The sequence below is a fragment of the Homalodisca vitripennis genome, chromosome 5 (genome assembly GCF_021130785.1).
Source record: "Homalodisca vitripennis isolate AUS2020 chromosome 5, UT_GWSS_2.1, whole genome shotgun sequence".
NCBI classification, from domain to species: Eukaryota; Metazoa; Arthropoda; class Insecta; order Hemiptera; family Cicadellidae; genus Homalodisca; species Homalodisca vitripennis.
The window spans coordinates 186,272,106-186,286,721 of record NC_060211.1 but is presented as its reverse complement, the minus strand read 5'-3'; the positions used below and the strand labels follow the sequence as shown (position 1 = coordinate 186,286,721).

Here is a 14,616-nt window from a genome sequence, read left to right as displayed (position 1 = left end):
TTCCTCACGGGTTCAGATTTACATTTTGCTATAATTATGTACATTGTGCGTGAGTTTTAATTGGTTGCGTATACCTACGCCTTAAAAATATAAATAAATATATGGTACTGTAAAATATTGTGTCAGAACTAAATATTTTTTTTAAAGACATAACATTTCACAGGATTGCTAAAGATCGCCATAGTATAAAAAACTTGTTTTGCATATTTTGGCACTACCTTATGTTTATTTAGAAATTATCTAACGAATCATGAAACTTTAAAAAAGTCATTTCCTATACCTTATCAAACAAAATTAAAATATTCAATAGCAGATGTTAAAAAAGATGCGATTTCTTAGTTGGATCCTAATAAATTAAGTACTTTCATTTTAAAATGGACTTCGATGGCAGTTACTCTTGCCATTCTTTTTACTGGCAACATTCGTTGGAAATAACTCTGATAATTCTAGTGTGCTAATATCATCAACTGTGCCTTTGCTATTGGTGATTAGGAACCCCTTACTATAAAGGATGCACTTTTGGTTTCTCAAAATGCTCGATCATCCATCACCTGCGTTATTTCCAGCCAATAAAAATTCAGTTTGTTAAGGATTCAGCTGATATGTCTTAAACTGAAAAGAATGGGATTATCAACGAGAAAGCGAATTTGGAGAACAAATCATTAATTACAGATGGAAATGATATTGAAATATATTTTACGCTTAGTTTCACGATAATTGACTGCAAACTGTGCAATTCTTTAACGAAGACAAGTCCACTCAGAGGTGTTACATGTATGGAGCTGGTTCAAATGAATTCAACTGTCGTGGTATTTTATGTTTGATCGCAGGAATTATTATAGACTTTTTCCGCTTGAATGCACGATGTAAATAAACACGACCGAGATTGTTAAATTAAAAGTAAGATTATTATTAATTTAAAGTAATAGACACAGTGTATTTGAAATTATAAAGATACGACATTACAAATTTGGTCTATAATAGCGTTACAGTTATTATATTGAGCTATTTCGTCCGTCGACACAGTCCGTTCAATTAGACATGTGGCGGGACTCGGTCCGATCCCTCTAAAAGCCAGTGCCCCGGTAAAATTGTCCGAAAAACCGATCTGAGTACGGGCCTAATATTGTTATTTAAATGAGCTTTGACTTATCTGTACTGCTCTGTTAAATTAAATACATTGAGTACCTTCTTCAGGTTGGTTATCGACACCGAATGAGAAAATATAGCAGGCGAGGTCTGAAGATAACGAAGTATTAGTCCAAAACTAGACATATACAAAGATAATTCAGACAGACTAATTAAGGAGATAATTTAAGGCCTTAACTCCAAAACTTATGAGTAAACAGCCGTGACTTGTGGTTTCAGAAACACGATTCTACGTCTTACACTGATTGCATATTAATTGAAGTGCTCTTTTCCTGAAAAACTGTTGTCATTCCTCGACCATGTTCATTGGCCAGCACGTTTCCCAGATCTCGCAACTAATGTGTTTTTCCTGTGGTGTAACTTAAAATGTAAGGTAAATTTACGTAAACATCGAAATATATATTCAAGAGCAGCTATTCCGTACGACAGGACATCACGTGATGACAGTCTTTGGAAATCGTCAATTGTGTATCGACAATAATGAACGCCACTTGGCAGAAATAATTTTAAAACCACGGTGAATAAAGATTATTTTTAAAACAGTATTTTATTTTTCAATATACAGTTTTTATCTGTAATATTTTGTGTTTTAATGACTTTTAAAATGTGGGTAGCTTTTTTGGGTATGTGTTGTTTATTCAGTAGCCATCCAGTGTAATATAGATTGTCTCATCAGATGCACAACATATCAAAAGTCGTTTCGAATGACTTCGTCGCTGACTCTTTTTTATCTCTACAGTCGAAAGTAGATTCCAGATTCTAGGAGTCAAAGTCGGTAACAATGCCATATTTCAAACTTTGCAGTAAGGGGAATGTGAAATGCAGCTCTCAACTTATCATTCACATTAAATCCATCCCTCCCACTATAGGTACGTTGTGTGTATCAAATACGAGTATAGTTGTAAAATACCATTACACTGCCCTGTTACATATCAGGGGAGTCGAGAGAGCTCTTGTACAAACTTTGTTCTCAACACAAATTGAATACGTTGCTATCTTTACTGTAGTATAGTTAGTTTAAGTATTGGAGCTGAATCACACCATCTAATGCTCGAATGTCTCGTAATTTAAAATGTTTGATTTTATATTCAAGAAAAATAATAAAACTTCCCTGAGAAGGGGTATCATATTTATTTGTAACTTAATTACCAACTAAAGCTGTACGTTTCACATCCTTACAATAAAATCCTTAAACAAAAACAAAACTATTGAGAGTTAGTTTTGCGTTTGACACGTGCGCAGAATCATAATAACGGGACTAAATACCCGAATGATTGCGATCAGTTAACGCGAGGAGAACAGGGGGACTCAAGTGTTGAATCGTGACACTTGTAAATATATATAATTTTAATATATATATATATATATATATATATATAATATATATATATATATATATATATATATATATATATTTAATAAAGGAATAACCTATTTAGAATGTTTTAAGCTTAAGAATTACTGCTTATAACATCTGGGCTCAAATTCTGATGTTTTTCTGAAGGAGGTATCTACATGCATGCAAGATTAAGGAAAGGGAATAATAAAGTAGTTAATTCATGATATCATCGCAACATAGTACCTATAACGTATAAACGTACAATCATCCTCAATGCTCTGTAGAGGGCGAGGACATTATAAGCACCTTAACAAATTAGCAGTTTTGTTAAATCAAATTCTTTATATCAGTTCTTGAAGTTCGGGTGTAAAATTTACAAGCAGCACGTTCTTTGATACATGTTATTTAATCTAATTGTAAAATGATATCATAATTCAGATTTTCGAGTGCCGCAGGGCAAATACAGTAAACCAAGGGCAATTACAATATTGTACTTAGTAGTGTATTTGTAATTATGGAATCCATCATGTTAATCTTTTGGAATAGGAGAGTAGAATTTTGATTAATGCTTCCCCGGGTAACTGCTGCAATAACTCAACTGTCATATTTTGCCTCAAATGACATAATACAAGCAATAGTTTTATTTTGTTCTATATTATTAGACCACAATAAGTAATTGTAAGGTTGGGGTTGTACGATGCACTGTAAGACGAACATTTACATCGACAAATAGAACGTCTCTGCTTCAAATCCATAGATAAAAGGTCCTCTAAAGGCACCACCATAGAATCTGAACCCATACACCAAGCACTACCTTAACATCCTTATATAATCTTTTGTTCCTCGCGATGAGAGAAGTATTTATTAAAAATTATGCTTTCTAGCAATGGAGTTCTTCAATATTTTGAGTCTAAACCATCGTAGAGTATTACTATTTCATGATACAAAGTCTAAATTGTTAAATTACAACGCTTTTGGTTCGATACATTCTTGTATTTGTTGTAGTATTTAATTTTGAGCTGTAATGCTTGATATTGGTAGCAGTCAGGAAATTTTAGTCCACATTTGGTTTTTTTGCTATTTGACGTTGGTAATTCTGCAAGGAAAGTGTGATTGATTAGAAAAGTGAAGTGGCCAGGGGAGTACGTCGTTTATATGTACGCTTTGTTTGTGTTAGTCAGGATAACCTCAAATATCGCGATTTTAACATAAATTCCACTAAGATCGTATTTTATAAGTTTTAAAAATCAACGGTTTTAATTTACTTGTTTGTATTTGAATTTTTCTCTCCTTTCAACAGATAAAATGGCTATGATGCAGAAGAGAGCAAATGTAAGTACATAGTTTAAAATGCCCCTAGTTTTATGATATAAAGATTAATAACCGATCTTAGACTCAATTTTGATTGTTTTTATGTTGTGTTTTAGTATATAAGAGACAAAATGATTATAAGGTAAATTGTAGCCTAGTTAAGTTTATGCTTTTTCATTCAGTAAACAATGTTTTCTCTATGATCCATAACCTCAACTCACATACTCGAAGGAAGCTGCCTATTATATATGTGAACCATTAGCTTATTTAATAAATTCTTGCATTAACTATAATATTTTTCCTGCATGTTCAAGTAATTAAAAGTTGTACCTATGCATCAAAAAGGTCCTAAGTTCAGACCATGGACTATGGCCTTTAAGCATTATTAGTGTGATATCCAAGATTTTTTGAAACCATACTTAATTGTCATATTGTAGGATATTTTGAGTTTATCTCTTTGTTCAGTAGACTGTAAATACGGCTTTAGAGCTAACCATAGCACAATTGAAGCTTTATTATTGTCTTTAATTCAGATGTAGATGTGTGAAGGCTTAGAAAGTGGTCTTAGTTGGTGCCCAACTTTGTGATCTTACAAGAGCTTTTGACGAGGTTACTAACAGCATCTTACTTCATAAGCTCGATTACTATGGTCTCTGTAGTTCTAGTGTGTCTTATTAAGTCATACCTGAACAAATGGGATCAAACACTTTGTAGTAATGATGTCTGATTATTGGCTGGTTGAGCATGGTGTCACACAGGGCTCTATGCTAGGGCCTTTTCTTTTTCTTGGTTATATAAACAACCTCCCGGCCAATGTTCGGAGTGGATTCTCGGAGACATACCTCTTTGCTAATGACAGAAGTTTCCGTTTTTGGGAACAAAGATATAGACCTCAGTTTGAGGCTGGATGGCCTATCTGATACCATTAGAGACTGGTGTTGTGTCAACAGTGTTTGTTTGAACAGTACCAAAACTGTTTATGTTAGGTAAACTTCTAGTCGCACATTGAATTCCTTCATGAATCTTGTCAAGTTTGTTCTGGATTGTTTATTGTAGCCTATGTTAGGAATAATCTAAATTCATTTTTTGCGTGTGAAAATGTAGACTACATAGTTATGAGAAAAGGCAAAAAAGTAACCTTTATATACATCATAAAAAATATTCCGGAACTATGAAAAGCTAAGTAGTTATTCATTGCCTCATGGAAGGCCGTCCATTACTCGACTGCAGTGTGTTAACCCTTTTACTGCCGACGTCCGATATGTCGGACGTCGGCATTTTTGCCGAAAAACGCCAACGTCCGATATGTCGGACGTCTGTTTTTTTTATTGTTACTGGCTACTGTTATGTTCAAATGCCGAAATATTCGGTATTTTGGTTGTTTAGGAGGAAAGGATAATGAAAGAAGCCATTTGAAGAACTTTGGATTTCTATTTTCGTCGTCTTTGACTAGAATTGACGAACTACCTAGACAGCTGTCAAAACCAGATGATTCGGGTTAGATTACTGAAATCTTCGTTCATTGTTGTTGTTTACAATGTTATCGAAAGTTTTTTGAAGTGTTACTTTTGTTGATCAAGGATAAAATGAGTGAAAGAGTTACATCTAACTCTCCTGTGAGTGAGGGAACAATAATTAAACAGTCTAATCGATGGTGGTGTACAAGAGCAAGACGAACTGAGTGACGATTTCCTTCAGAATTTGTCAGATTCATATGCCGATATTAGTGTTAGGGCTATTGATGACAATCAAAGTGATGTGGATGACACTGATGACGATCCTGACTATCTTACCATCAGATAATGAGGAGTTATTAGATAGTGAGGGGGATGTGGCACAGATAAGTTTACCTTCAACTTCCACTGGTAGGGCCCTAGAGGAGGCCTACCAGTTTTGGGAAAAATCCTCATAGTGCAGCTATGTTTCAAGGTAGCACCTTCAAATTTGGTATATGTTCTAAGCAATTGCTCTAGTTTTATAATGATATCATGCTCAAAATTTTAGTATAATTTTAAAAATAAATTATCAGATGCCAAAACACAATTTTTATTTTTTTATTTATTTTTTATTTACATAATTTTTAAAATTAAATAATGAGTTTGTTTCAAATTAAAATTTCTTTTTATTATTTAAAAAACAGCATTTAAATACGAGTAAATAAAGTAAAAATTCATGCAAATCTAATGAAAAATAAAAAAGATACAGCATTTTTTGTAAATGAATGCACAACAGCGATTTTCCCCCTTGGCAATTTTTGACTGGTACGATAAAAAAATGGCCGGCAGTAAAAGGGTTAACTCTAATACCGTCAATTATGTTTTACAAAAGCTAAAACAAACTACATAACATAACTCTATATCGTAACTGTATAGCACTAGGAACAAAAATCAGCTAAAACACAAATTTATATTTAATATATAATACATTCACTTCTGTAGTTTAGTCACATAGTTAGAAGAAAATAAGTCGTCTTGAAAGGTATTTTTGTGAAATTTTAAAGGGCACAAGTAGGTATGAACTTACCTTGAAAAATTGTTGATTGTTTTTAATCTAGTTATTTATGTAATTAACATACACAATACTATATATTCAAATGTGTATAAAATAAATTTTTGAAGTTTATACACTTAAAAAGCACTTTAAACAGCAATAACACAGTTTATATCAGAAACAGAGTGAAACAATATAAAATTCTTTGATCTTAATATAACAGTGACACATTTTTCTGATCTTGCTATCAATGTAATTTTACATTGATTGAAGAGCGGCAAGTGTAAAAAAGATAATTAGAAAAAAACTTAATCCTTTCCTGGGTGAGTAAGATACATTGATCAATGGAATGTTTCAGGTGCGCTTGCCGCCTGAGGTTAATAGAGTTCTGTACATCCGCAACTTACCATACAAGATAACTGCAGAGGAAATGTATGACATATTCGGAAAGTACGGTGCAATTCGTCAAATACGAGTGTAAGTCTAATTTCTTAGTGTAATTCATGGTCATGATATTATAATAGAGTTATGGTATTGTTTTTAAAGAGTGGCTGTTATCTTTGTATAGTCAAATCTTGTTTGACATGAAAATGAAATGTTAAACTTTAAAATCAAAAAAATTTGCAACTGTTGAACTGTTGACTTTGCCCAGTCTCTCCAGTCATCTTTGTTCTGTTTGTCTAAATGTGCCCTAACCAGGGGAAGCGACAAACACAGGTATGAGACTAGAGGTAGAGATATCTACCGTACTGGAAGACACAGAACGGTGGTTTATGAGCACTTACCTTCGCAGGCAGGTGTTCATTTCATTAACAGATTGCCAAATTCTATGAAAAACGCCCAATGCGTCAAAAGCTCGTTTTAAGCTCTTTCTGGTGTCAAATGCATTCTACAGCGTTGACGAGTTTCTGGTGTTAACTGGTTGATCGCCCAATTCGATGACTGACTCCAGCATTAGAAGTGGGTTGAGATTGGCGAAGGATGAATGAGACTGAAATGTATGAAAAATTATGTAAGTTTGGACGTGGTGGTAATGTGTGTAAGAGTTTAAAATTTGTAATTAATTATCACGTTTGCCATACAATGTGCAATTGTTACGAGCAATTAAAGATTTGATTTGATTGAAAGTATAGTAAGTAAAAAAGGTTTATAAAGGAGACGTTAAAAATGTAACATCCTAAACAGCATGCCTGCTTCCCTTGATGCCCCAGTTGGGAAGTTGGGTCAGTTCCATCCTAAACAGCATGTCTGCTTCCCTTGATGCCCCAGTTGGGAAGTTGGGTCAGTTCCATCCTAAACAGCATGCCTGCTTCCCTTGATGCCCCAGTTGGGAAGTTGGGTCAGTTCCATCCTAAACAGCATGCCTGCTTCCCTTGATGCCCCAGTTGGGAAGTTGGGTCAGTTCCATCCTAAACAGCATGTCTGCTTCCCTTGATGCCCCAGTTGGGAAGTTGGGTCAGTTCCATCCTAAACAGCATGCCTGCTTCCCTTGATGCCCCAGTTGGGAAGTTGGGTCAGTTCCATCCTAAACAGCATTTCCCTTGATGCCCCAGTTGGGAAGTTGGGTCAGTTCCATCCTAAACAGCATGCCTGCTTCCCTTGATGCCCCAGTTGGGAAGTTGGGTCAGTTCCATCCTAAACAGCATGCCTGCTTCCCTTGATGCCCCAGTTGGGAATTTGGGTCAGTTCCATCCTAAACAGCATGCCTGCTTCCCTTGATGCCCCAGTTGGGAAGTTGGGTCAGTTCCATCCTAAACAGCATCCTGCTTCCCTTGATGCCCCAGTTGGGAAGTTGGGTCAGTTCCATCCTAACCAGCATGCCTGCTTCCCTTGATGCCCCAGTTGGGAAGTTGGGTCAGTTCCATCCTAAACAGCATGCCTGCTTCCCTTGATGCCCCAGTTGGGAAGTTGGGTCAGTTCCATCCTAAACAGCATGCCTGCTTCCCTTGATGCCCCAGTTGGGAAGTTGGGTCAGTTCCATCCTAAACAGCATGCCTGCTTCCCTTGATGCCCCAGTTGGGAAGTTGGGTCAGTTCCATCCTAAACAGCATGCCTGCTTCCCTTGATGTCCCAGTTGGGAAGTTGGGTTACTTCCATCCTAAACAGCATGCCTGCTTCCCTTGATGCCCCAGTTGGGAAGTTGGGTCAGTTCCATCCTAAAACAGCATGCCTGCTTCCCTTGATGCCCCAGTTGGGAAGTTGGGTCAGTTCCATCCTAAACAGCATGCCTGCTTCCCTTGATGCCCCAGTTGGGAAGTTGGGTCAGTTCCATCCTAAACAGCATGCCTGCTTCCCTTGATGTCCCCAGTTGGGAAGTTGGGTCAGTTCCATCCTAAACAGCATGCCTGCTTCCCTTGATGCCCCCAGTTGGGAAGTTGGGTCAGTTCCATCCTAAACAGCATGCCTGCTTCCCTTGATGCCCCAGTTGGGAAGTTGGGTCAGTTCCATCCTAAACAGCATGCCTGCTTCCCTTGATGCCCCAGTTGGGAAGTTGGGTCAGTTCCATCCTAAACAGAATGTCTGCTTCCCTTGATGCCCCAGTTGGGAAGTTGGGTCAGTTCCATCCTAAACAGCATGCCTGCTTCCTTGATGCCCCAGTTGGGAAGTTGGGTCAGTTCCATCCTAAACAGCATGCCTGCTTCCCTTGATGCCCCAGTTGGGAAGTTGGGTCAGTTCCATCCTAAACAGCATGTCTGCTTCCCTTGATGCCCCAGTTGGGAAGTTGGGTCAGTTCACTCATATGTGAGTTAACTGCCTCATAACAAGAGGATTCGGATTCCAGTACCAGACCAATTGCTATGCATCAGAATAAGCATCGTATAAACCAAAAATACCAGTTTTAAATCGATCTGTTTTATGGCTGTGAAAGAATGTTTAACATGTTTTGCTGAATTGTTAAATTTTGTAATCGCTCTTGTATTTCAATGTGAGTCACAGATGACTCATATAGATGCATAATTTCATTTACATTTTATGGTTTACCGGTGAGTTATGTAGGTGACGGACTTTGATGTGTGACAGTTTCGTGTGAGACAGCACCAGAGCGCTCTAGGTGGAATTGTGCGAATGTTGAGTCTAGTTCCATTTCACCTTCTGCTTAGTGCAGTGTCTGAAATCTGATGCTGTCTCAAATTATAAATACTTTTAACCCTTTCCACGCCGTAGATGAATATATTAGAATGGTAAACTTTGATCAAAACGCCAAATACAGGTATGTCCAATATTATAGTTTATGTCTCTTGAAGAGTTTTTTTATTTTACAAAAGGCCTTCAAAATGCCCGGTGCACGCTCCGTGCTTATTGCAGTTGCCAAGGAAGTATTTATAAATGACCTTCAATCTGCGGTAGGATATCAATACCCCATACGCTCATTTTAAGAAAAAATGCCCTGTTTTATACTTATTTTGCTTTTACCTTTTATAATTTAGTTATAATAAAAATTAGCTTTGAACGTAAAAAAAAAACTTTTGCTTGTGTTGGCGTTATAGGTAAGTTAATGGATTTATTAGTGGCATGTGAAGGGTTAAGGGCAACGTACAAACAGTGATTGTGTTACAGGGGGAACACTCCCGACACCAGAGGCACTGCGTTTGTTGTCTATGAAGATATTTTTGATGCCAAGAACGCCTGCGATCATCTCTCAGGGTTCAACGTGTGTAACAGATATCTGGTTGTTCTGTACTATCAGGTAATGGAATCAGTTAACCTTTTTAAAAATTGATTAGTACTAGTTATTGAAATTTATGCGTACGTTATGTATTTTATTTCATTTTGGTGTGCAGAATCGATTCAAAACTCATTTACATAACAAATATTTTTTTTCATTTCTGCCTTAAGTTAATAATTTGCTTGTATTTCAGGCCAACAAAGCATTCAAGAGGGTAGATGTCGACAAGAAGAAGGAAGAGATTGATAAAGTGAAGAGCAAGTATGGTCTTGATGAGAAGAAATAAACATTCCTTGAAGCGGAACTTTGATTGAAACTGTACATAAAACTGTTTGATACTTGTGGAATTCTAGCATAAGTGAATACATTTTGTAACATAAAATCTATTATCATTAAAAGCAGCAGTTTTTTTCTTGTGTATATGTTTAAAAATTAAGGTGTTTTACAAAACATATGTTTGATTTTTACCTATATTACCAATTAGGAGTTTTACCAAATTATAGTAATAGGCAAACAGTACAAAATTATCAGTATTATTAAAATTTGTATTGTATTTGGCATATCACATCATCAAGATGAGTTTTGTAACTTGAGGCATTAATAGACTGATAAATTATGGTATTTACTTTCATGGAAAACAACAATTATTAGTCAACCAAAGTTTTCTGGAAATGTTTAAAAAATTATTGTTATTTTTCATATTGAAGATAATATTTCCATTTCAATTGTTGCATTGCGTTGGGAAAAGATGCTCCATGTTGTAATTCAGGAAAATAAAAAACACAGAATCACACATTACATTATAGCTCTGCTTTTTTACACTTAATTCTTTTATTGTTTTTCATTAGATTTGGGACAAAACAAAGAAAATATTTCAACCCATTTAATGTTTCTGTATGTCCTGACAAATCTCAGTTATTTTATATTGCAGTTTTAAAAGGCATATAAAATGCTATTTTGAAATCAATGAATAGATATGAATAGTTTTTAAACATTATGAATGTTACTTTGAAAAGCATTTATACAGAACTAAATAAAAAATTATTCAGTATACAATATTTACAAAAAACTAAAAATAACAAACCTTACCTGTTTCTGCATTCTTTGTATAATACATCATTATTCCAGTATATTTTGACTTCGAAATAATTCCTTAGAATATTGATAAATCAATAAAACACTCTATACGTAATAGATTTTTGGTTCAACTAGGAAATAAATAGAACATTTAATTTAAGATCCATTAATTTATATACAGTCTCATTTACATTAGTGCTATACTAATTTTCTAATAGTCTATTATAAGAAAAGATTAAAATTGGGTTACTACATAAAAAGTTCCATTAAAACAGACATAGACAGGTCACAAGGCTGTGTAAATGATGGGATTAGAGAATATTAGGTCTACCCCATTGCATTCCCCATGTAGAGTTACTCCTGCCTCCTCCAGGTAATAGTTATCATCTTTCCCTGTGCAGATATAAGTGGTGTAGAAAACCTACCAATCTGTGTAAATTATGGTTGTAGAGAATATAAAATAAGCAGTGTAAACTCCTGCATATTCTGTGGCTTTGCAATTATCGGCTGATATCGACTCGTATGTGTCCAGGGAGTCTGACCTTCACCATGCAGAATTGCTTGTACTCTTACGTATCAGGTATAGTTATCTCCTTGTATGCTGATGATACTATACTGTATTCTTATTTAATTACGGTATAAAGTAATTTAATTTAATAAATATATAAGCAATGGCCGGTAATAAAAAGTAATGTCATTTTAATTTTGGATTAATTATTTTCAGAATGTTTGAAAACAACGATACAAGGTTTTTACAATTATTCTTGTTTTTTAATATAAATTTCATTCACACACAAAAAAACTAAATAAAGAGTCTGGCTATTTTGCAAAATATAAAGTCTTTCTTGTAATAAAACTTCTATGCAAAATACTTTCCAATCTTTACAAATCTTGATCCAAGGCTGTAATTAATGTTTTATATTACTTTTAAAATATTGAACATTAAAATTACTTGAAAATTAAAAATTCTTGTGTAAATTGCAACAAATCTTAATTAATAAGATATAACAAAACTATAAAATGTATGCAAAAGGTTAGCTAATCCAAAAGTTTAAAAGATCCCAAACGTTACAAAAGTAACCTGAATGTAGAAAAAATCCAAAAGTTTGAAACTAAAGTACTCTGAGAGTTTCCTGAAACCAAACAGTTATGTTACACATTGGCTAACATTTAAATAGGGACCTTCTTACTTTAAACGTCTAAAATTTTCCAGACTCTCAAATTACTAGGAAATTATTTTAAATTTACAGTGAAAATATTAAAATAAATTGAATTGAATCAAACGCTGACTTACAATTGATGACGATTGGAGAACAGCCCAAAAGAAACTGTGTACCTTTACAATCTATAAATCGTAATATGCTTCACAGATCTAATGCACACTGAGCCAAGAAGATAAGGTTGGGGTAGGAGAGATGTACAGGCCACAATGACAAATCATTTTAAAAATTCGAGCATGTCTGTCGACCAAGATCGGCTACATTTCTGGCCCATCCAATGCCTGCTGAGAAATTACTGGTCTCATCGTTGCCTGAGTCCAACAAAGAGGCCTAGTCATGGGCCAAATGCCACAAAAACAAAATTATATTCTGCTACTGGATGAATAGTAATCTGACAATTCAGCAGTGTCATTTCAATATTGCCCTCTACATGGTATAACAATACTACAATGTAAATCCCTCGTTTACTAACCCAACTAAAACCAGTAAGATAGTGTTTGGAAGACAAGCATCTGAAAGGTTATATCAAACGTTTTTCCTGGAAAAAACGTATAAATGGAGCCACATGTTCGTTCCAGGTCCTGACTAAACACAATAATGTGACGTGGACACCACATATACTTAACCAAAAAACTGAATACTATTTGAATCAATAAGTTTGGATGTCAGAAATTGAAAATTACCTATAAATTAATCAGTAGAGCAACAATACATTTTTTCAAGTATTACAATTTGTAATTATTTTTTCAAATTATGAATCTCCCTAAATTATTCTTTTTCAAAGTCTCCATATGTATTCATTAACTTCATATGAATACGAATGTAATATTTTATTTGAATACTATTTGTCAGAATAAACGAATACTCCAGGTTTGAATTCAATTTGAATGTAATTGTGTAAACCACTATTTTTAATAGTTTAATTTAACATTGATTTTTTTTAAATTTGAGCACAGGTTTTTGTGAAATTACTATGTACCCATCTAAAAGTGCTAACTGTTATACTGCCAAAGAAACGCCAATATGTTGGTATTTTAAAAACTTGATTTGTATAATTTTAGAATTCCATATGAATAGTATTCTTGTAAAAAATGTACCCTTAATCAGATTACAAGCTTTCAAGTTATAAATTTTCGAAATTTCGGTTAGTTTAAAAACGCCTAAAACTGATACTTTTTTGTCGTTACTGACATATAAATTAGAAGTTATTGTTTATAAATGTGCTTTATATATCTAAATTTTAGTGTAAATCCCGTTATTGTAGCTCTACTGGTTAGTTTTTGGTAAACTTTTAAAGTCGCGAACTTTTTGTGGTGAACTTTTTGATCCGAGAGTAGGCTATTCTATGATAATAAAAGTAAAATCCTTCAACACAGCTTGTCACCCTATTTCTTGTTTTTTGATGTCCAGGTGAGATGTGGCCTGCCTGTATTGGTGGGATGGGGGGGGGGGGTGGGTACAACGGCAGCAAATTTAAAAAGGATTCTGATCACCCAAAAAAGTCCTAGCAGGTTTACATCACCTGGAAAGTTGCAGAGATGTTTTCAAATTCTTGACAATTATGGCAGTAGAGTATCTACACATACTGGAAGATGTAGTTAATGTATATTTTTTTATGGAGAAGATACTGTATGCTTAGAGAAAGGAATATTCACCACTCTAATAACATAAATAGTGAATTATATCACCTTCCAGCATACCATTGTAGCTGTATGCATCTAAACCAACCTACATTGGAAGGAAACTACACAACACACTACCACAAGAAGTGCAACACTCACTAAAAGCAGTGCTGAAAGGATGGCTCTTGGACATACCATTGTACTCTCTTGAAGAATTCTCACAAGGAACGTTTCAGAACTGTCCTATTCTTCCATAATATTTAAATATTGTTTTAAACTGTAAAGACCTTCACACTCTTTGTAATCTGGATGTTTATTATTAAACCTTAGCAATTATAATTCTGCATAAAACATCATATACTCTACGTGAATAGTTTCATCACCAGTATTAGGTTAATATGAGCCATAATAACACTGTTAATACCAATAACACTACAGTGAAATCATAGTACTATTACGTAGAAACATAAATTGGGTTCTATTCAGTAATTAAAAGGCTACTCGAAATTCAAATCGTAAAACATTTTTGTGACCGCTATTCTAAACTGGACTTAAGGGGATTCACCACTGAAAATAATGAAAAAAATATGAAATTTTCAAAAAAAGTTTTTTGTCATTTGGAACCTACTGAACAAAAACATAGTATCCTAAGACCTATAATTTAACCCTAAGTATGAAAAAAAGTAACGTTTTTTGCAAGCGCGCGTCAATGTCCAAAATTTCACATTTTTACTAGATACC

The 14,616-nt window shown here is 34.6% G+C and overlaps 1 protein-coding gene across 1 annotated transcript; it reads left to right on the top strand.

The window, feature by feature from the left end:
• Positions 1-3,594: 3,594 nt before the first annotated feature.
• On the top strand, positions 3,595-10,388 carry LOC124363979 (splicing factor 3B subunit 6-like). Its single transcript, XM_046819250.1, has 4 exons — positions 3,595-3,820; positions 6,648-6,766; positions 9,848-9,977; positions 10,150-10,388. The coding sequence occupies exons 1-4, from the start codon at positions 3,794-3,796 to the stop codon at positions 10,240-10,242; spliced, it is 369 nt and encodes a 122-aa protein (XP_046675206.1). The 5' UTR covers positions 3,595-3,793; the 3' UTR covers positions 10,243-10,388.
• Positions 10,389-14,616: the final 4,228 nt, after the last annotated feature.